This window comes from Salvelinus sp. IW2-2015, linkage group LG17 (genome assembly GCF_002910315.2).
Source record: "Salvelinus sp. IW2-2015 linkage group LG17, ASM291031v2, whole genome shotgun sequence".
NCBI classification, from domain to species: domain Eukaryota; kingdom Metazoa; phylum Chordata; class Actinopteri; order Salmoniformes; family Salmonidae; genus Salvelinus; species Salvelinus sp. IW2-2015.
In genome coordinates this window covers 39,936,502-39,960,237 of record NC_036857.1, presented here as the reverse complement: position 1 = coordinate 39,960,237, position 23,736 = coordinate 39,936,502, and the positions used below count along the sequence as shown (strand labels likewise).

Here is a 23,736-nt window from a genome sequence, read left to right as displayed (position 1 = left end):
TGCTTACTTACAAGCCCCTAACCAACAATGCAGTTTAACCTCTTTCAGCTAGGGGGCACTACTTTTATGTTTGGAAAAATAACGTTCCCAAGGTAAACAGACTATTTCTCAGGCCCAGATGCTAGAATATGCATATAATTGACAGATTAGGATAGAAAACTCAGAAGTTTCCAAAACTGTCAAAATATTGTCTGTGAGTATAACAGAACTGATTTTGCAGGCGAAAATCCAACCCGGAAGTGCCTTTTATTTGGAAAAATCCCTGTTTCATTGCCGGCCCATCCTCCATTTTTAAGGGGTATCAACCAGACTCCTTTTCCAATGGCTTCCTCAGGCTGTGACCAGGCTTTAGACATAGTTTCAAGCTTTTATTTTGAAAAATGAGCGAGATTTATCAAAACGCGTCAGGTGTCCTTTGATTAGTTCATGCGCCCGTGAGTTGTAGCTCGACATTTTCTTTCTCTGTAGTATTGAATAGTTTACCGTCCGGTTGAAATGTTATCGATTGTATGTTAAAAACAACCTGAGGATTGATTATAAAAAACATTTGACATGTTTCTACGAACATTACGGATACTTTTTGGAATTTCCGTCTGCCCTTCAGGACCGGCACGAGCCTGTGGTTTTCTGAACATAACGCACAACCAAATGTACGTTTTTGGTTATAAAAAATAATCTTTATCGACAAAAATAACATTTATTGTGTAACTGGGAGTCTCGTGAGTGCAAACATCCGAAGATCATCAAAGGTAAGCGATTAATTTGATTGCTTTTCTGACTTTCGTGACCAAGCTAATTTGCGGCTAGCTGTTCTTACTGTTTTGTCTGTGATTGATAAACTCACGAACGCTGGGTTGCTTTCGCTGTGAAGCATATTTTTCTAACTCTGACATGATAGGTGGATTAACAACAAGCTAAGCTGTGTTTTGGTATATTTCAGTTGTGATTTCATGATTATAAATATTATATATATATTTTTTAATTTGGCGCTCTGCAATTCAGCGGTTGTTTACGAAAAGGATCCGGCTAAGGGATCCGTGCGTCAAGAAGTAAAAAAATAGGAATAACAAATAAAAGGAACAAGTAATTAAAGAGCAGCAGTAAAGTAACAAAAGCGAGACTACAGTGGCAATAAAAAGTATGTGAACCCTTTGGAATTACCTGGATTTCTGCATAAATTGGTCAAATTTGATCTCATCATCTTAGTCACAACAAAAGACACACATATTGTGCTTAWACTAATAACACACAAATTATTGTGTTTTTCTTGTCTATATTGAATACATCATTTAAACATTCACAGTGTAGGTTGGAAAAAGTATGTGAACCCCATAAAGCTGGAATGGGTTACAAAAGTATCTCTAAAAGCCTTGATGTTCATCAGTACATGGTAAGACACATTGTCTATAAATGGAGAAAGTTCAGCACTGTTGCTACTCTCCCTAGGAGTGGCCGTCCAGCAAAGATGAATGCAAGAGCACAGTGCAGAARGCTCAATGAGGTTAAGAAGATTCCTAGCATGTCAGCTAAAGACTTACAGACATCTCTGGAACATGCTAACATCTCTGTTGACGAGTCTATGATATGTAAAACACTAAACAAGAATGGTTGCTGCATGTCTGAAGTTTGCAAAAGTGCACCTGGATGTTCCACAGCGCTACTGGCAAAATATTCTGTGGACAGATGAATCTAAAGTTGAGATGTTTGGAAGGAACACACAGCACTGTGTGGAGAAAAAAAGGCACAGCACACCATCAAAACCTCATCCCAACTTTAAAGTATGGTGGAGGGAGCATCATGGTTTAGGCCTGGACAGCTTGCTATTATTGACAGAAAAATGAATTCCCAAGTTTATCAAGACATTTTGCAGGAGAATGTTAGGCGATCTGTCCGCCAGTTGACGCTCAACAGAAGTTGGGTGACGCAACAGYACAACGACCCAAAACACAGAAGTAAATCAACAACAGAATGGCTTCAACAAAAGAAAATACGCCTTCTGGAGTCCTGACCTCAACCCGATTGAGATGCTGTGGCATGACCTCGACAGCAGTTCACACCAGACATCCCAAGAATATTGCTGAACTGAAACAGTTTTGTAAAGAGGAATTGTCCAAAATGCAGGTCTGATCCGTAACTACAGAAAATGTTTGGTTGAGGTTATTGCTGCCAAAGAAGGGTCAATCAGTTATTAAATCCAAGGGTTCACATACATACTTTTTCCACCCTGCACTGTGAATGTTTACTTGGTGTGTTCAATGAAGACATGAAAACGTAATTGTTTGTGTGTTATTAGTTTAAGCAGACTGTGTTTGTRTATTGTTGTGACCTAGATGAAGATCAGATCAAATTTTATGACCAATTTATGCAGAAATCCGGGTATTTCCAAAGGGTTCACATACTTTTTCTTGGCACTGTATATACAGGGGGTACCGGTACAGAGTCAATATGCGGGGGCACCGGTTAGTCGAGGTAATTGAGGTAATATGTACATGTAGATAGAGTTATTAAAGTGACTATGCATAGATAATAACAGAGAGTAGCAGTGGTGTGAAAGAGTGCGTTCCTGTGTAACTCTGGCAGGTGTAACCATCCTGTACCCTGTCTCTTATACACATCTAGATGTGTATAAGAGACAGGTACGGACATTGCAATTTATTGCACTGGCCACATCTGCAGTCCTCATGCCTCCTTGCAGCATGCCTAAGGCACATTCACGCAGATGAGCAGGGACCCTGGGCATCTTTCTTTTGGTGTTTTTCAGAGTCTGAAGAAAGGCCTCTTTAGTGTCCTAAGTTTTCATAACTGTGACCTTATTTGCCTACCGTCTGTAAGCTGTTTCTGTTTTAACGACCGTTCCACATGTGCATGTTCATTAATTGTTTATGGTTCTTTGAACAAGCATGGGAAACCGTGTTTAAACCCTTTACAATGAAGATCTGTGAAGTTATTTGGATTTTTACTAATTATCTTTGAAAGACAGGGTCCGGAAAAAGGGAKGTTTATTTTTTGCTGAGTTTACATATGGACGAGCGATGTCATAGCGGAACAGACTAAGATCTAGTAGAATAGTATAGAAAACAGTATATACATTTGAGATGAGTAATGCAAGATATGTAAACATTWAGTGACTAAGATACCATAGAATAGTATATAATACTGTATATACATATGAGGTGAGTAATGCAAGGTATGTAAACTTTAATAAAGTGGCCAGTGATTCCTAGTCTATGCCTATAGGGAGCAGCTTCTAATGTGCTAGTGATGGCTGTTTAACAGTCTGATGGCCTTGAGATAGAAGCTGTTTTTCAGTCTCTCGGTCACAGCTTTGATGCACCTGTACTGACCTCATCTTCTGGATGATAAGCGGGGTGAACAGGCAGTGGCTCGGGTGGTTGATGTCCTTGATGATCTTTTTGGCCTTCCTTTCAAAGCACTTCATGGCTACTGACATGAGTACTACGGGGCGGTAATCATTTAGGCAGGTTACCTTCATTTCCTTGGGCAAAGGGACTATGGTGGTCTGCTTAAAGCATGTAGGTATTACACTCTCGGTCAGGGAGAGGTTGAAAATGTCAGTGAAGACACTTGCCAGTTGGTCCGCGCATGCTTTGAGTACACATCCTGGTAATCCATCTGGCCCCGCGGCTTTGTGAATGTTTACCTGTTTAAAGGTCTTGCTCACATCGGCTACCGAGAGCGTTATCACACAGTTATCCAGAACAGAACAAAATGACAACACATTAGATCTGGAAAAAGATWAAACGTATRGTTTTTTTTTTWACCCTCTTTTAATTGCAAGAAAGGCCATAATGTATTATTCCAGCCCAGGCGCAATTTAGATTTTGGWCATTAGATGGCAGCAGTGTATGRGCAACGTTTTAGACTGATCCAATGAACCATTGCATTTCTGTTCAAAATGTTGTATCAAGACTGCCCAAATGTGCCTAATTGGTTTATTAYTAACTTTTCAAGTTCATKACTGTGCACTCTCCTCAAACAATAGGATGCTATTATGTCACTGTAATAGRTACTGTAAATTGGACAGTGCAGTTAGATTAACAATAATTTWYATTTACTGCCGATATCAGATATGTCTGTCCTGGAAAATGTTCTTGTTACTCACATCCTCATGCTAATCACATTAGCCTACATTAGCTCAACCTTCCCACTAGWGGGCAGCAGTGTATGTGCAAAGTTTTGGACTGATCCAATAAACCAGTGCATATTCAGTTGACATTGCGTCTTTTGATTTTTGCATTGTTGTTTTCTTTYGATTTTCTCTTGTTCATTTTGTTGGTGCTTTGTTCCTCAGCTACAGTTGAGGAACAATGGGAAAGTAATTCTGCTTTGAAAGTTGATCAACTTGTAAACTCACTTTTGAGAAAATGMCCTTTGACTGTTTTGGTACTACTACTGGAGACCCCTTCTTTGTCTACARCCATTCAGCATCGTTCATTTCAACTTRAACCAAAACAAATTTCAGCCCTTTATCATTTCTGCATTTCCTGCACTCAATTACAGTGGTGGAAAAAGTKCCCAATTGTRATACTYAGTAAAAGTAAAGATACGTTAATAGAAAATTACTCAAGTAAAAGTGAGTCACCCAGTAAAATACTACTTGAGAAAAAGTCTAAAAGTATTTGGTTTTAAATATACTTAAGTATCAAATGTAATTGATAAAATGTACTTAAGTATCAAAAGTAAAAGTATAAATAATTTCAAATTCCTTATATTAAGCAAACCATTTTCTGGTTTATTTTATTTACGGATAGCCAGGGGCACACTCRAACACTCAGACATCATTTACAAACAAAGCATTTGTGTTTCGTGAGTTTTACAGAGCAGAGGCAGTAGATGACTAGGGATGTTCTCTTGACAAGTGCTTGAATTMGACCATTTTCCTGTCCTGCTAAGCGTTCAAAATTTAACAAGTATTTTTAGTTGTCAGGGAAAATGTATGGAGTAAAAAGTACAGTATTTTCTTTAGGAATGTAGTGAAGTAAAAGTTATCAAAAATKAAATTTGTCAAGTACAGACACCAAAAAACAACTTAAGTAGTACTTTTAAAGTATTTTTACTTAAGTACTTTACACCACTGCTCAATTGAGAATTTTCACACTGCCATGTAGAGCTGCACYATATGGGCAAATAATCTAGGACTTATTTTTAACCAAATGTTGCAATTGCGATTTGACTTGTGAATTAGAGCAAAACTGTTGGAATCATGGAAATAGAATGACTAGTCTAATTCTATAGTTAAAATATAATAGTGGGCACTTTGAATACAGTGTTGTTTGAGATGACAACGAATGAAAATGCCAGGGAGGAGTTATTGTGACAGGGTAGGAACTAAGTGTTCATACGTATTTCCTAGGGGACCCTATAAGCTTTGGCTACATTGTATGTTTTCTCTTAGCTACTTCATGTAGCTAACATATTCTTGCTTTGCATATTCCTCTTTGATTTAGAAGATACTGTTGCACAAACAACATATGCTGATTTAGGTCTACACCATCACTGCTACTATCAGGCTGTATTAGCTAGCTACATTTCCTCTTACTCAGTACATTTATTAGCTAGCTAGCTAGCTATTAGCATTAGCGGCTAACAATTATAACAAGATTTAGGGCAACTTGCTAAGAAAAGACAAACTAGCTGTTTGCTGATGTAAGAAACAGAAACTAATAGTGTATTTATAGAACACTAGTATATTTCTATTAAGCAAAGTGAAAACAGCATTGTTGTCGTCATTGTTGCATGTGCCAAATTGACCATGCAGACTGAATGCAAGTATCTCACGGTTGAGTCACAGGGGGCGTGGCTAGGTCACTGTGGAAAGTGGCACGGAGAGAAGGAGCGGAGAGAGATGACCCAAGTAGCGAAGTAAACTATAAAAATTGACATTACACATGGCGTATCACATGTAACAAACCAAACCTTCAAATACCGGTATAGAAGGTAAAGTAAAAACCCAAACCCGTCCCTGCATCAATACCGGTATATCATAAAATACGGTATACCGCCCAGCCCGAAAGGCAGACCAATCCAAACTCATCTCTRGGGCATTTCCAGCACACTCATTATCTCTGCCAATCATGGCTAGCGGGAAGGTTGCTTCTTTCTRTGTGGCTTAACCAACTACGCTTGTAATTTAACAATTTTATTCATATTTACAGATGGCATACAAGTTTGTTATTAAGGCACATGAAAGTTCACACGTTCAAGAAGGCATTTCTGCCCCAAAAAAGGTTACGTTCCAACGTCTCCTATAAAGTAGTSACTCGCGATATACGCCTAGTTTCCTGAAACGGGTCACAAATGAGGCCCAGAGTCAAGTTACATTTCCACCACCTGCTGTGACAGAATTCTCAAGCCATACAATATCTCATCTGACTTCTGCTCTTCTTGCTCTTCCTCATTCTTCCCTCTCTTTATTTCTTAATACCTTCATCTTCTTCCTCTCGTCTCTTATTTTCCTCTCCCCTCCCTCTCTCTCTTGTTAGGTGATGTGGTGGCAGCCGAGAGCAGCGTGGACTCAGGGACAGCCTGGCAAAGGGGGCGTAATGCCTGGGGCGCTCGTGGCCTCTTCCCTGTGTCCTGCGTGAAAGAGCTCCACCTGTCGGGTCGTTCCAGGCAGCTGTCAGAGCGCAGCGCCCAGGCCCAGGCTTCCGAGCTCCCCCCATATGCCTTCGGCCAGGCCAGGGCACTCATGAGCCTCCATGCACAGCTCCATGAGGAGTTAGACTTCTGCAAGGGGGACCTTATCACCATCATCGGCCTACCCGAGCCTGGCTGGTTCCAGGGAGAGCTGGTCGGACGCAGGGGGGTGTTTCCTGAGGGATTRGTGGAGCTTCTCGGGCCCCTGAGGTCCCCACATGATACAGAGGCTGACCCCATGAACTACAAGACTGAACCTTTGACCTATGAGCCCTACAGTAGTGGGACAGGAATTGAGGAGGTGTTTTCCAGGGAGATTGAAGAGGAGGAGGAGGATGGGGTGTATGGGGTAGCACTGCACGACTTTCGGGCCATGGAGCCAGGAGAGTTGGAATTTGACGTGGGGGACCGTATCCGGGTGGTGAACACCCTGGAGGATGGTTGGCTGTCGGGCGAGCTGKGAGGGCGATGTGGGGTCTTTCCTCATCGCTTTGTCAAGATTGAGGATTATGGGCAAAACATGAGGGAAGACATGGAAGCTGTAAAAAGGGAAGGGGTAGAGGAGTATAGCAGCTACACCTTGGACTGCAGCTCCGGTCAACAGGACCATAGCGAGACGAAGTACGGTTCTGAGTGGAGACCCCAAGAGGACCACACTGTGTGGGACCTGGATTACTTTGATAGGGCGGAAGAAAGGATGTGGCAGGGGGACTCTGTCAGCGAGAGTCTTTCCCAGGAGACTGCAGGGGAGCAGACCCAGGACAGGGGGGAGAGAAGAGAAGGGGCTAAAGCACAACCTCACAGGCCTACAGCCCCCCATGGGCCCCAGAGACCCAGCTCTGTCCCTCAGGCAAGGCCCAGGCTTCTCCCTCGACCTAGTGTGCCAGCTCTGGGCCACAGGCATCACATCAGCCCTAACGCCACCAATAATGGTAGTAGGACTAGCCACCCTGATACGACCCTGCCACCACTACTCAACAGAGCCTTTAGCCTAGCTACACCTAGCACCCAGTCTGCCTGGTCCAAAGGTAACGGCCACTACCTCGGAGCACTAGAGGGCACCACCAGCAATGGCAAAGGTCATAGTCTGGGCAAGGAATTGTTAAGTCTAGTGGTGGAGGGCCACCGGCAGAAAAAGCTGACCCGCCACTCCAGCGTCAACGATGCCGACTTGCTACTTGGCTGCTGTGAGCGCAGGGTGCTGTCCCAGCGGACGGGGCAATGCTCCAATGGTCTCCTGCCCGCTTCCCTCACCTTGGATTCCCTGGCAACATCAGCCGGTGACTTGGAGACCAAGTTATCCCAGCAGCTCTTGCAATTTGAGAGGAGCCTGCCGGGGCAAGGAGGGGTCGATGTTGTCGGGGCTGCTGCTGGAGATGTTGTCGGGGCTGCTGCCGAGGACAATGGAAGTCGACAATCCAACATCTACCGTCACTTTTCCATAATGGACTTCAGTAGTGAGAGCGACATCATGCGAGGCTCCTCCCACTCCCAACTGACCCTCTTCCAACCCTCTTCCTCATCTTCCTCCCTGGAGAGGTGCAAGACCCTTCGCCCCCCTCCCCCTCGTCCAAGAATCCTCCACCCCCCAGTTCGAGCTCCCTACAAACCGGCACGCCCTGCGCCTCGCCCACCCTGTCCCCGGCAACCATCCCCTCCCCTTAACCTCCAGCCCTTTGGACCCCTCTTCTACACCCGCGAGGAGGGGGAGGGGTCTGTGACAGAGACTGAGAGGAGAGAAGAATCTGAACCTGCCTTCGGTGACCTGGCTCTGGAGCAAGAGAAGGAGATGGAGCAGCACCTTGAGATGGACAGGGATATCAAGATTGAGAGGCAAAGAGAGATGCAGCAAAAGGAGGAGTATAGGCTGCTGCTGCGGCTGCAGGAGCTGGAGAAGGACATGGAGGAGTACGCCCACACAGCCTCAGAGCTGAGGGCCTTGCTGGAGGAGGAGGAGGAGGAGGAGGAGGAGGAGGGTGAGACGTCCTGTCTGCAGACCCTGGAGAACCTGGAATTCTGCAACTACACCCTGTCAACTCTGGCCCTGGAACAGCAGCATCTACAGCAGAAGCTACAAGGTAAATGGCTTCACTTATCCCACAAGAGGTCCACAAACTACGCTGGTTCAGAAACAAACCTATAGGCCCTATCCTTTAGGCACTCTTGTAGATCTGAAAGGAATGTATATTGTTTAGGCAATATGGCAAAATTCCACTTACTCTATCAGAGGGCAAAGGTGAAGCTACTACCATATTCTCTACACCCATCCAAATATTTCAGATCTGAACAACAGCAGCAGCTACTAGGACAGAGAGAGATTCATATAACAGGCACTGAATATGGAACGGCAACAGAATAGGGAGCCGATGTTGAATTTAAATGATCGGGTTTCAAACCCGGATTGTCTGCTCAATATGATGCTATTCTGCTTCGCTAAAGGCTAGGTATGCTGCATGAAATCAATTCATACTAGTCCCAAAATTGACCTCTGAACTCTGACCCAGGAAAAGCAGCTGTTATAAAGTATGGGTTATGTTTACAATTGGGGAGATTGATGCCAGAGTTGGCTCATAAAACCAGTTAGCAACCTGACCCTTAGACCAAAACCTGATGTTGTCACCAAGTGTCAGATTTTAAATTCATTCCAGAATTGGCTTGGTCTCCCAAATCCCTGTCAGCACCCCTGGGGTAGGTGCTGTGTAAGGTAAGGTCAGAGGGTCCCCTCTAACACACTGGCCAAACAGATCCCTGGTTAGCAGTAGAGAAAAGGGACTTGTTCTGCACCCACTGTAGTTTCTTTTAGGTTGGCTGCTGCATCTTCAGTCCAATCGCTAATCTCACAGAGAGACAAACACACCGAGGCTAATCTCAATTTGGTAACCACATCTTATTTGAATAACTGGGCTATCTATCTCTCCACAATCATCGCAGGCCACAAATGGGGATGTACAAACATTTGCATAATGTTAAAGTGTGTGTATGTAGGAAAAGGAAGGGGATACCTAGCCAGTTGCAAACTGAATGCATRCAWCCGAAATGTGTCTTCCYCATTTAAACCAACCCCTCTGAACCATTGAGCACATAACACATTGTGGCTCCTAGCCACCCATTTAAATGAATCATGTAACAATTAACTCATTAGGAATTTGGGSCACCACAGAATAAGTTTAACAAGTTACAATCTCCCAAATTAAACTCTAGAAGATATATAAGTTATATATTGATAAGTCAATTATTAAATCATTACCTCATATCAATTCTCATTCTGAATACTCGTAACCTTCTTGGATCTGCACAAACCCCAGCCTTGAGCATTATTCAGTACTACACAATTTGGTTTAATTATTTATTTACTAGCGAACTAAATAATAAAACAGAATACACAAACACAGTTACATGAGACAAAGGTCCCTAGTGGACTGACAAGATATGACAGCTTATTACACAGAYATGGAGAAGGGGGTGGGGAAAATAGAGAAACTGACATTTATCGTGGATACATTCTAGGACTGTCCTCACATTAATCATATGCCTTGCACARGAACCGCCACCCGTTTGGAATAAGAAAATAATGAATGTATTTACATGTGGAATGCATTTCGTTTGTCGTTTATCTCGGTCGGAACCAAGCCCTCTCAGAAAGTTGTTTCGTGTGGGCCACTTGTACATGCTCTGATTGTCCACTAGAGGTCACAAGGTCCTTCTTAGTTGTCTGGTATCCAATGGTCTGTTTCCGAAGAACAGCTACTTAGCTATACCAGTGATTGTCTGAGAGGGGAGTTTTCTCCTCTTCCTCGGTACATAGTTCCAAAGTTCCAAACCACTTTACACGTGCACCTGCAGACTGGCAGTGTCCTGGTCTGGTAAGTTCATTTTCTTCACCTCGTGTTGAGTTTCAGAGTTTCTAACGATTTCAACGTGTGGACCACAGTCTCACGTCTTTCTGGTCTAATGGTTGATTATTCAGGGTTCAGCTCCCGACCACTTAACATGCCAGCAGCAACTCGGCAATGTACTGGTCTGATATGTTAATTTTTAGCCAGTCCTTTTTAACCACACACACGTATGTATGTATGTATGTATGTATGTACAGATGTACAGTGTGTGTGTGTGTATGAAAAACTGAGTTTAAATGTATTTGGCTAAGATGTATGTAAACTTCTGACTTCAACTATGTGTGTGTGTGTGTGTGTGTGTGTGTGTGTGTGTATGTATGTATGTATATATACACACACACTTATATATATACACACACGTACACACACACGTATGTGTGTTGGCCAGCATCCCGGAGTCGCCTCTTCACTGTTGACGTTGAGACTGGTGTTTTACGGGTACTATTTAATGAAGCTGCCAGTTGAGGACTTGTGAGGCGTCTGTTTCTCAAACTAGATGTACTTGTCCTCTTGCTCAGTTATGCACCGAGGKCTCCCACTCCTCTTTCTATTCTGGTTAAAGCCAGTTTGCGCTGTTCTGTGAAGGGAGTAGTACACAGCGTTGTACCAGATCTTCAGTGTCTTAGCAATTTCTTGCATGGAATACCCTTCATTTATCAGAACAAGAATAGACTGAGTTTCAGAAGAAAGTGCTTTGTTTCTGGCCATTTTGAGCCTGTAATTGAACCCACAAACGCTGATTCTCCAGATATTCAACTAGTCTAAAGAAGGCCAGTTTTATTGCTTCTTTAATCAGAACAACATTTTTAGCTGTGTTAATATATTTGCAAAAGGTTTTCTAATGATCAATTAGCCTTCCAAAATGATAAACTAGCTAACACAACGTGCCATTGGAACACAGGAGTGATGGTTGCTGATAATGGGCCTCTGTAAGCCTATGTAGATATTCCATTCAAAATCAGCCATTTCCAGCTACAATAGTAATTTACAACATTAACAACTGTATTTCTGATCATTTTGATGTTATTTTAATGGACAAAAAAAATTTGCTTTTTTTTTTATATACCTTTTATTTTTTCACGCAAACTCTACCACCCCTCCCCCAATTGGCATAAACTAATACACAGTAACACTTAGGCTTCTACTTCCAGCTTATACATACTATACACATTTTACAGACACAATCTATTTTACAATAGTTATATTTTGTTTGTTTTTAGTCCTGGCCATCCAGTTTGATTTATATTTGCAATATATTTGTAATTTGTAAGTCGCTCTGGATAAGAGCGTCTGCTAAATGACTTAAATGTAAATGTAAATTTGTAACTGCTGTTTCACAAATGTTCTGAACCTATATACATTTTACAGACCCGTATGTTTTACATTTGTTATCTTGTTATTAGTCCCACCCTTCAGCTCCATTCAACCTCTCCCATCTATTTCTTAACACCATCCATATTGGATTTCTATTTGCCATATATTTTTCAACTGTGCTGTGATGCTTCACAAAAGGTTGACTTTTGGCATTATCTCGTTTTTTGGGGATTGCTGAAAATGTACCAGAATTATTTATTTATGCAAACTACATAGCTCTGATTTTAAACCAGTCACTAATTCCCCCCGTGATAAGGAAGTAAAATACAAAMTTAGTGCCTCAGGCTGAGGCTAGTTCCATTTAGTTTTCATTTGGGGTACTTTCAACTGGGATTACTGTAGTATGGCAAATATTTCTGAGCAGACAAGATGCAACCAACCAGCTTTTTGATACGATTTTTATCAAGAGTATAATGTTTTTTTGATGGGATAGTTAAATRCAAAGTCAGAGTTCAGGTCTACCTCAAAAGTGATGTCAAGAGGTGTTTAATGCATTCCATCTGTTGTGTAAATCCAGCTCCAAGCCCTTTGCCTCATCCCCAAAGTAATGGAAAAGCTTTGATTTTGGAGTGAACTGTCCTTTTATGTTTTCCAAAACACACAGTCAAGTCTGGATTCCAAGTCTCTCTGTACAAATGCTTGTTGGTAGAAGCTGCAAAGAGCTCTCGTTAGCTAACATGCCTATGAGGAATCTAACTTCACTTCACACTGCTAATGTTCAGTTAATCTAATCCTCAAATCCGATTGAGTCAGCAGGTGAATTGAGTCAGCAGGTGAATTGAGTCAGCAGGTGAATTGAGTCAGCAGGTGAATTGAGTCAGCAGGTGAATTGAGTCAGCAGGTAAATTCAAGATATACTTAACTTAAACTTGGTTCATAACATCAGTCGTGAAGTCGGAGCTGACGACGTACACCCAAATGGTTGACGAGGTGCAGACCCATGGATGATGAACTTGAACCGACCCTTAGGGCACTGCCCACTGGGCACACCATGTCATTTCAACTGGAATTTGGGTAGTATTTGGTTGAGATGTTGATCAATGAGATTTCAACCTTTATTCACCCACTCAAAAAGACAGACAGAAGTTTGTTGAATTCCCAATGTGTTACCACTATGCTTTCAAACATCTAAAAGCACAACCAAATTCCAATGGAATAACTATTTTATTGTTGGTTTAGTTGTCATCGAAATGTATTATCACTGCACTTTCAACAATTTAAAAGCAGAATAAAGTTCAAATGGGAATACAATGTCAGATATTTTGTATTTATACAACTCCTCAATGCATTATCACTGTGCACAGCCAAATGACCTGGATTGCAGTTGAGATTAGATTAAAAGTACATGCAAGTGATCAATGTTGTTCGAGATACTTGTCGTGGTAATTTCCTGTATAACTCAATAAAGAGAGAGAGAGAGCCAACCACACACAAGTCAGAGTTAAATTATATCTTCCATCTTTAAAACAGTGGGGCAAAAAAGTATTTAGTCAGCCACCAATTGTGCAAGTTCTCCCACTTAAAAAGATGAGAGAGGCCTGTAATTTTCATCATAGGTACACTTCAACTATGACAGACAAAATGAAGAAAAAAAATCCAGAAAATGACATTGTAGGATCAGTTGCTCCTGACGCCACTTGGGTACACTGGAGCATCCACCGAGAGGCTCTTGCTGCCAAAGGAGTGCCTGACAGCTTGAAAGACGTTTTGGACACGACAGTGAAAATGGTTAACTTTGTTAAAGCAAGACCCCTGAACCCTCGTGTATTTTCTGCACTATGCAATGATATGGGCACCGACCATGTAACGCTTTTACAATATACAGAAGTGCGCAGGTTATCAAGGGTAAAAGTATTGACACTTTTTTTTGACTTGAGAGACGAGCTTAAAGTTTTCTTTACTGACCATAATTTTCACTTGTCTGACCACTTGCATGACGACAAGTTTCTCACACGACTGGCCTATCTGGGTGATGTTTTGTCTCGCCTCAATTATCTGAATCTAGGATTACAGGGACTCTCCGCGACTATATTCAATGTGTGGGCGAAATTGAAGCTATGATTTAAGAAGTTGGAGCTCTTTTCTGTCTGCATTAACAAGGACAACACACAGGTCTTTCCATCATTGTATGATTTTTTTGTGTGCAAATGAACTCAAGCTTACGGACGATGTCAAATGTGATATAGCGAAGCACCTGAGTGAGTTGGGTGCGCAATTACGCAGGTACTTTCCCGAAACAGATGACACACACAACTGAATTCGTTATCCCTTTCATGCCCTGCCTCCAGTCCACTTACCGATATCTGAACAAGAGAGCCTCATCGAAATTGCAACAAGCGGTTCTGTGAAAATGGAATTTAATCAGAAGCCACTACCAGATTTCTGGATAGGGTTGCGCTCAGAGTATCCTGCCTTGGCAAATTGTGCTGTTATAAGACACTGATGCCCTTTGCAACTACGTACCTATGTGAGAGTGGATTCTCGGCCCTCACCAGCATGAAAACTAAATCCAGGCACAGACTGTATGTGGAAAATTATTTAAGAATGAGACTCTCTCCAATACAACCCAACATTGCAGAGTTATGTGCATCCTTTCCAGCACACCCTTCTCATTAACCCGTGGTGAGTTATTCACCATTTTTGAATAACAAATAAGGTTTATATGGCTAAATAAAGAGCAAAATTATTGATTATAATTATTTGTTCCCTTGGTCCTATAAGAGCTCTTTGTCACAACCCGGCTCGTGGGAAGTGACAAACTCACACTCATTCTTATGTTTAATAAATTGATTGTGTAGCGTGTGTGTGGCAGGCTTACAATGATAGCATTTGAGAGTACGCTGACCCTGGTCCTAGAGGGGGTACGCAGCTGGAGGTTGAATGTTTGAAGGGGTACGGGACTATAAAAAGTTTGGGAACCACTGGTGTAGATGAAGGGAAGGAGACGTGTTAACCTCTAATTCCTCCCAAACCCGGATCCGGGAGCACCCCCCACAGTAAAAAAGCTGACTAGCATAGCCTAGCATAGCGTACCAGTAAAACTAGCATCTAAATATCCATTAATCAAAGTCCAAGACACAGATGAAAGATACACATTTTGTGAATCCAGCATCATTTCTGATTTTTAAAATGTTTTACAGGGAAGACACAATATGTAAATCTATTAGCTAACGCACTTAGCAAAGACACCACTTTTTTACTCCACCAGTTTTTTACTCCATCAGTAGCCTATCCTAATTCGACTTAATAAAGATATATTAGCACTACACCAAGAAACAACTTCATAAGATGACAGTCTGATAACATATTTTGGTATAGAATATGTTTTTTTTAGAAAATTGTTGCATATTTTCAGTATAAATCACAGTTCTACATTGGCAGCTGCAATCTGAAATAGCATTGGAAGCAGCGGAATAATTACAGAGACCGGGTCAATTACCAAAATACTCTCTAAACATTTCTGAAAAATACACAGCATACAGCAAACGAAGACCCACATCTTGTGTATCCAGCAATATTTCAGATTTTTCAAGTGTTTTACAGCGAAAACACAATATAGCATTATATTAGCTTACACACATAGCCAGAAACACAAGCAATTTACCAGCAGCACAGGTTAGCGATCGTAACAATACAGCAAAAGATATATATTTTTACTACCTTCATATACTTCATAGATGACAGTCCTGTACATCATATTACACCAATGCATATAGGTTTTGTTCGAAAATGTGCATATTTAGCAGTACAATCGTTGTTATTCAATGTGATCAGTGGCACAGGTCATGCATTCTGGCCGGCGCCATCTTGGAAAGGCACCTAAGTTTTCGATTATTTATCGATTAGAATGACAAAAAAAATACAGGTTGGACAGCTAATGAAAGATGCATTAGTTATTAATGCAACCGCTGAGTTAGATTTTTAAAATTAACGTTACTAGACATACAGTGTGCGTTGTACAGCCAGACTAGTCCGCCGCAATAATGGCCGACACATGTGTTTACATTTTTCCACATAATACGGAATAAAATCATAAATAGCTCTTACTTTTGGACGAGCTTCCATCAGAAATCTTTGGGCAAGGTGTCCTTTGTCCAAAAGAATCGTTGCTTTGTTGTAAAACGTCCTCTTCAACTTCGGAACTAGCAGCTAACAATAGCTACGTGGCACAACACATAGTCCAAATCCTCGAAGCGCCAATACTACGAAATTTGTATACTCGCATAAACTGATTAAAATCGGTTTAAAATAACTTCGTTATGATGTTTCTAACACATATATCGAATTAAATCACAGATGGATATATCTTAGGCCGATACGAGAGCTTTTGAGCATGCCATTCTGATGTCTCCTCTTGCGTCTTGAGGAGCGTCCAAGAAGCGGACATGTCACTCCATGGGCCTTTTATAAACTCTGAGAAATACGTAGAGACTCCATTCCACTTCTCCATTGGTTACTCACATCCAGGGGAAGGCGGGTGCAGTTCATTGTCGACCATAAGATACATGACTTTAAACTGATCTGAGAACAGAGCCTAGTTTTCAGACCTTCGCATGTCCTGTCATGATTTTCGCTGTAGAAAGAGTTCTGGTTCACCCACAGACATAATTCAACGGTTTTAGAAACTAGAGATTATTTTCTATACAATAGTAATAATAATATGCATATTGTAGAGCAAGAATTGAGTACGAGGCAGTTTATTTGGGAACGCAAAAATGTCCAGTTGAAACGACCCCCTGTAGGGTCAAGTTAAAGAAATTTTTCAGCCTTGAAAAATTGAGACATGGATTGTGTTTGAGTGCCATTCAGAGGGTGAATGGGCTCATAAACTTTTAAGGCCTTTGAAATGGTATTGGTAGTAGTGTCAGGCACACCGGATTGTGTCAAGAACTGGTTTTTCACGCCAAATTTCCGCGTGTGTCAAGAATGGTCCACCACCCAAAGGACATAACTGTGGGATGCATTGGAGCCAACATGTGCCAGCATCCCTGTGGAATACTTTTAACACTTTGTAGAGTCCATGCCCTGACGAATTGAGGCTGTTCTGAGAGGGGTGCAACTCAATATTAGGAAGGTTTCTTCATGTTTTGTACACTCAGTGTATTTAGTTATTAAGTATCAAAGCTAAGCAGGGCTAATCATGGTTAAACTCTCCAGTAGGAGGTGCTGCCCAGCTTATATTTTTCCTGATAGTGGATATAACGTTGAAGATCTGGCGTTGTTTCAAAGGTACAAATTATTTTATAAAATGTTTGTCATTGTAAAACATTGATTACAATGATGACATAATCCTGTGGTTGGAATTTCACCCTCAAAACAACAGTTTGACTTTTTTCCAATCCATTGTGTTTTACACGTAGATTCCACGTCACAATATGTTGACAAGTTATGTAGAAACAACATTGTGTAAAAAGCCGTACCTATTCACTGACAAAATCCTWGGCGGGACAGCACAAAATGAGACGCAGAGACGTGGACAGTGCTGGGCCTGGCCCATAGCCATTTGTTGGGAGGACATTTACGGAGATAAAAACACAAGAACGGGTGTTACAATGCTTCTTCTGGCTGGGGGGGTGTATGCGGATGTTGTAAGGTAGTGCCAGGGGAGTCTTGACTGTCAGAGAACCTCACCCCTTCCTGATGTACGAAATCCCTTAATCGCGTTGGCAGTGATCTACACGCCATTCAATGGAATTGCTATGGATTTAATTGCACCATTACCACGGTCTGTGAAAGGTTTTCAACATGTACTGGACATGGTGGATTATGCCACCAGGTATCCCAAGGCTATTCCCTTGCGTAGTGCCAACACCAAGAGCATCACCAGAGAGCTGCTACAGATGTTCTCCCGGGTAGGTTTATCACGATAAATCCTGAAGGACCAATGTACCATGTACATGTCCAAGGTGATGAAAGATTTATGTAAATTGCTTCAAATCAAACAACTGCGCATTTCTTCAAATCAAACATATCACCCCCAGACTGACGGCCTAGTCGAGAGATTTAATAGAACCCTAAATCTATGCTCAGACGTACCATGGAGCGGAATGGGTGAAACTGGGATCAGCTGCTGCCGTTTTTGATGTTTGCCATAAAAGACGTACACCAGGCATCCACTGGCTATTCACCATTTGAGCTATTGTTTTCCCACAGGCCCAGGGGATTGTTGGATGTGACAAAGGAGAACTGTTAACAACAGCCCAGGCCCCACAACACTGTCATAGAACACATAGAAGAAATGAGAGCACGCATAAACAGGGTAATGCCCATTGTGAAGGAACATTTACAGCAGGCATAAGAAGCCCATAGTCAGGTGCATAACCATCCAGCTCAACCCTGAGAGTTCACTCCAGGGGATCGGGTTATGGTGTTAATACTCACGATGTAATGTAAATTCCTGGCCACATGGCGGTGTCTCTATGAGGTTCTGCAGAAAATGGGGCCTTTGAACTACCTCCTCTGTCAGCCAGGGAGAAGGAAGCCAGAACAGGTGTATCATATTAACCTGTTACAAAAGTGGGTAGTCAAGAAGCACTGTGGGGGGTGGGGTGGGGCAAACATACAGACTTCAGTACTTTCTGCCACTTCTTCTTTTGCCGAGAACCTACTGGAAGAGATTACCCTCGGATATGTATCTCCTTCCCAGACCCAAGAGTTACGTGAGTTGGTTATGGAAAATAAAGATGTGTTTTCTTCCTTACCAGGACATACCCGTCACATCCAACTAGACATCATAACACCTCCGGGGATAAGGGTCAATCGAAAACCTTAACGGGTGCCAGAGGTGAAGAGAGCAGCAATAAAAGAAGTGGGGAAGATATTGGAGCTGGAAGTCATTGGAGAGGCACAAAGCGCATGGTCCAGCCCGATAGTCCTGGTGTCGAAACCAGATGGTACAGTACGGTCCTGTAATGACTTCCATAAGTTGAATGCCATTTCGGAATTTGATGCTTATCCKATGCTGAGAATAAAGGAGATGATAGAAAGACTGGGAAATGCCCAGTTCATTGGTACACTTGACCTAACCAAGGGGTATTGGCAGGTTCCTCTGACACCTGCAGATCTTGAGAAGACTGCATTCTCCACTCCAGATGGCCTGTTCCAATATGTGCGACTGCCCTTTGGATTTGATGGAGGCCCCCACCATGTTTCAAAGGTTGATGGACCACGTTCTCTGCCCACATCAATCCTATGCTGCAGACTACCTGGACGATGTGATAATACACAGCCACACGTGGGAYGAGCACCTAATCTGAWTAACCACGYTCATCYACGCCCTTCAGCAAGCAGGACTCACTGCCAACCCAAAGAAATGCACGCTGGGMGTAAGTGAAGCAAAGTATCTGTGCTATTCCATAGGGTGAGGGTTGATCAAACCACAAGAGAAGGTTGCTGCAATCCAGAATTGACCTTGACCAGTGAATAYGAAACAGGTACGGGCTTTCCTGGGAATAACRGGTTATTACAGACGTTTCATCCAGGATTATGCAATCTTTTCAGGACCCCTGACCTGACACGGAAAGCCCAACCTGCCATGGTACAGTGGAACCCTGCAGCCAAAGAGGCATTTCAGAAACTGAAATTGGCCTTATGCACTTCCCCTGTGTTGTATTCACCGGATTTCTCGAAGCCTCTTATTGTACAGACCGATGCATCGTACACTGGAATTGGAGCTGTACTCTCYCAGGAAGTTAATGGAGAGGAACATCCTGTGCTGTACATTAGCCGTAAGTTGATTCCCTGTAAAGCCAAATATGCAACAGTGGATAAAGAGTGTTTGGCAATCAAATGGMCTCTGGAGTCCTTAAAATCTGGGCCGCAAGTTTTATTGATGACAGATCATGCTCCCCTTACCTGGATGAAGCAGAATAAAGACACTAACACCCAGATCTCCAGGTGGTTCCTCAGCCTCCTGCCTTTCCACTATCAGATTGTCCACTGTTCGGGTTCTAAACATGGTAATGCTGATGCCATGTCTCGTATGCATGCCAGGTTTTCTTCACTTGACTCTCGTGTGCATGCCATGGTCAGAGCCACTGTAGCATGACTCTGAGCACCGGGTCAACGCTGSGGGGGAAGGTATGTAGTGGTTTCAGGGGTTGTGTTGTGGYTGGACGTTATGTGCTTGCAAAGTTTCTTTGTTTTTTGGCTGCCAGGACCACGGACAGACATGAAGTATTCCCCAGAGGCAGAACCAAGGATGGCTCAGGGGAAACTTCTAGARTGCAGCAGAACAGCCACACCMGTCTCCAGTTGTAATAAGAGCCAAACTGCAGACAGACGAAACCAATCAGTTCCTCTACTTAACCTTTTTTTTTGACCCACGCAGGTGAAGGAGTAGGAGGTTATTGAAGAGGCCGYGTGTACGGTTGAGAAGGTTTTAAAGAAGAAAGGAAATTATGATTTCAACAAGGGTTGAACCCCCAAAGACGAAGCTTGGASGACCTTCCACTGTTGGCGAAGTGTTTACTTTGTTTTGGGTTTTGTATATCAAGAACGCTGCCAAAGCCTGATAGTAATAAACRGGTTTAACCCTTCACTTGGACTGGTGTTGTGTGTTTGTATGTGTAAACCCTGCCTTACAAAGAACCTGGCGCCGTAAACTCTACAATTGTTTTAGCCACCCTAAGTGAGGTGTAGAATCCCACTAGCGCCGGCCAAACCTTTCTCCCTTATGTACGAGGTGCATTCCTGGCCKATAGGAATGAGGGAAAGCTATGCACTTGGGACTCTCCCACATTTTCCTCATCCTTTCATTCCTGGAGGGAGAGAGAGACATCAGTTGCGCTAAGATTTGGTGTAGACTGAAGAGCATGGCKTGCTCTGGTGTGGACGTCAGAGCTTCCTTCTGGAGTGCCATGGTGCTGKCCATTTCGCACCTCTCCGCTCTCTGTGAACAAGTTGTTGGGACCCGGTCATCTCACATGCCAGATAGTGGGAGGGAGATGGGGGTAACATTCTTGGAAAAGAAGGACCCCATTGAACGATTATTATTAGACAAATGGGGCTAAGAGCCTGGCTTTTACAGCCCGTTAATTAATATGTATTTACCAGCTAAATACATAGTAATAAAAAATACGTATTAACAGGAACCAAGTAAGTAAATACTACATACTTAATTTGTAAATATAAAGTAACAAAGGTAGCTAATAACGATGTAAATACATAGTCACACCAGTATTTCAATATAATATCTAAAACACCAAGGAACATACAAAGTCACAAAATAAAATTTTATAAGAAATGTTAGTCTCAAAGGTAAGTACAAGTAAAAACTAGCTTATTACTATGTAAATACATAGTCATGCCAGTATTACCTAAGAAACYACCATTAACATAGATGGTCATTTATTACCACGTAATTACACAAAAAATACCTTCAGGTCACCCTTTTGTGTTGATATTCTCCCATTAGTTCTATGTATTTTACTTTACCATGTACAGTGCCTTCGGAAAGTATTCAGACCCATTGACCTTTTCACATTTTGTTATGTTACAGCTTTATTCTAAAATGGATTTTAAAAAATGAACTCAACAATCTACCCACAATACCCCATAATGACAAAGCGAAAACAGGTTTAGAAAATTTAGCAAAGTTTTTTTTTGAGCTCAGTTGCATCCTGTTTCCATTGATCATCCTTGAGATGTTTCTACAACTTGATTGGAGTCCACCTGTGGTAAATCCAATTGATTGGACATGATTTGGAAAGGCAAACACCTGTCTATAAAAGATCCCATAGTGGACAGTGCATGTCAGTGCAAAAACCAAGCCATGAGGTCGAAGGAATTGTCTGTAGAGCGCCGAGACAGGATTGTGTCGAGGCACAGATCTGGGGAAGGGTACCAAAACATTTCTGCAATTATCGGACAGTAATCAAGTTAGTACAAGATCAGAGCCTGAACAACTAGTCCTGTGATATTTGTGTGCGGAAACACATCTTTTTTAAAGACATCCTTTCCATCTTCACAACAACTTTGTTAATATGACTTGACCATGTAGCTGACCATCCATGTTACTCCTAGGAGTTCAGCTTCTTCAACTTGTTCAAAGGTCACACCCTTCATGCAAACCCAGTTGAGGTTTAGGTCTAAGAGATGCTTTGAACCAAATAAATGCTTTGGGTTTAGATGTATTTAAAACCAGTTTATTGTTAATTACCCATTCTGACATTGACTGGAACTCTTGATAAGTCTCAGTGAGCTCACTGCCTGTAGGTGCTGAAGAGTAGAGAGTGCAATCCTCAACATACATAGTCATTTTAGCTTCTTGTAAGACCAGTGGCAAATCATTTGTAAAAATGAGAAGAGTAAAGGCCCAAGGCAACTGCCTGAGGGATACCGCACTGTACATAGCTGATGTTAGAGAAGCTCCCATTGAATAATACTCTGCGTTCTATTGGATACTTAACTCTCTCAACCAAGTGATGGCAGGTGATGTAAAGCCATAACAATTGAGCTTTTTTTAAATAAAAATTTGGATCAATAACATGAGGCTGCACTGACATCTAACAGTACTGTTCCAACTAATCTTCTTTTAGCAATCATCAGTCATCTGAGTAGGTGCAGTACAAGTTGAGTGCCATTCCCTATATGCTGCTGAAAGTCAGTAGTTAACTTGTTCTTTGAAAACTAGCATTGTATTTGGTACACAATTTTCTCCCTCAGTTCACTAAAAACAGGCAGCAAACTGATTGGGTGGATGTTAGAGCCAGCAAAGGATTACTATTTTTAGGTAGTGGATAAAAGTATAACATTTTTCTGACATCCACTCTCTTATGTCTGAAACACAGGCTTCCAGGGAGGGCAGTTTTGGAGCTTCACCATGTTTCATCGAAATGTACAGCTGTGGGTCATCCGCATAGCAGTGAATTAACATTATGTTTCCAAATGACATCACAAGAGGTAAAATATATAGAGAAAAAACACGTGGTCTAAAACGGACTGAGGACACCAAAATTTACAGTTGATTTGTCAGAGAACAAACCATCCACAGAGACAAACTGATATCTTTCGGACAGATGAGATCTAAACCAGGCCAGAACTTGTCCGTGTAGACAATTTGGGTTTCAATCTCTCCAAAAGAATGTGGTGATCGATGTATCAAAAAGCAGCTAAGGTCTAGGAGCACGGAGACAGATGCAGAGCCTCGGTCTGACACCATTTAAAAGGTAATTTTACCACCTTCACAAGTGCAGTCTCAGTGCTATGATGGGGTCTAAAACTAGACTGAAGCTTTTCGTATACATTGTTTGTCTTCAGGAAGGCAGTGAGTTGCTGCGCAACAGCTTTTTAAAAATATTTTGAGAGGAATGGGAGATTCGATATAGGCGATGTTAGTTTTTTTATATTTTCTGGGTCATGGATTGGCTTTTTCAAGAGTTTATTACTACCATTTTAGTGAGATTGGTAACATCCGGTGGATAGTGAGCTGTTTATTGTGTTCAATGTATCAGGCCAAGCACAGGAAGTAGCTCAGTAGTTTAGTTGGAATAGGGTCCAGTATGCAGCTTGAACGTTTAGAGTCTATGACTATTTTCATCAATGTGTCAAGAGATATGTATTAAAAAACTTTCCTAGTCCTGGCAGTGTTGTACAGACTCAGCACAACTGAGCTTTGGAGGAATACGCAGATTTAAAGACGAGTCCGTAATTTGCTTTTAATGATCATGATCTTTTTGTCAAAGAAGTTCATTAATTTATCACTGCTGAAGTGAAAGCCATCCTCTCTTGGGAATGCTGCTTTTATAGTTAGCTTTGTGACATACCAAAAATACATTTGGATTGTTCTTATTTTCCTCAATTAAGTTGG

General features: G+C 42.0%; 1 protein-coding gene across 1 annotated transcript in view; it reads left to right on the top strand.

Annotated features, from left to right (window-relative positions):
* The window catches only part of dnmbp (dynamin binding protein), a 130,992-nt gene that overhangs the window by 45,026 nt on the left and 62,230 nt on the right, over positions 1–23,736 (top strand). The window contains exon 4 of the mRNA XM_070448136.1: positions 6,504–8,735. Within this exon, the coding sequence (XP_070304237.1) occupies positions 6,504–8,735 (2,232 nt within the window). The remainder of the gene's footprint in view (positions 1–6,503; positions 8,736–23,736) is intronic.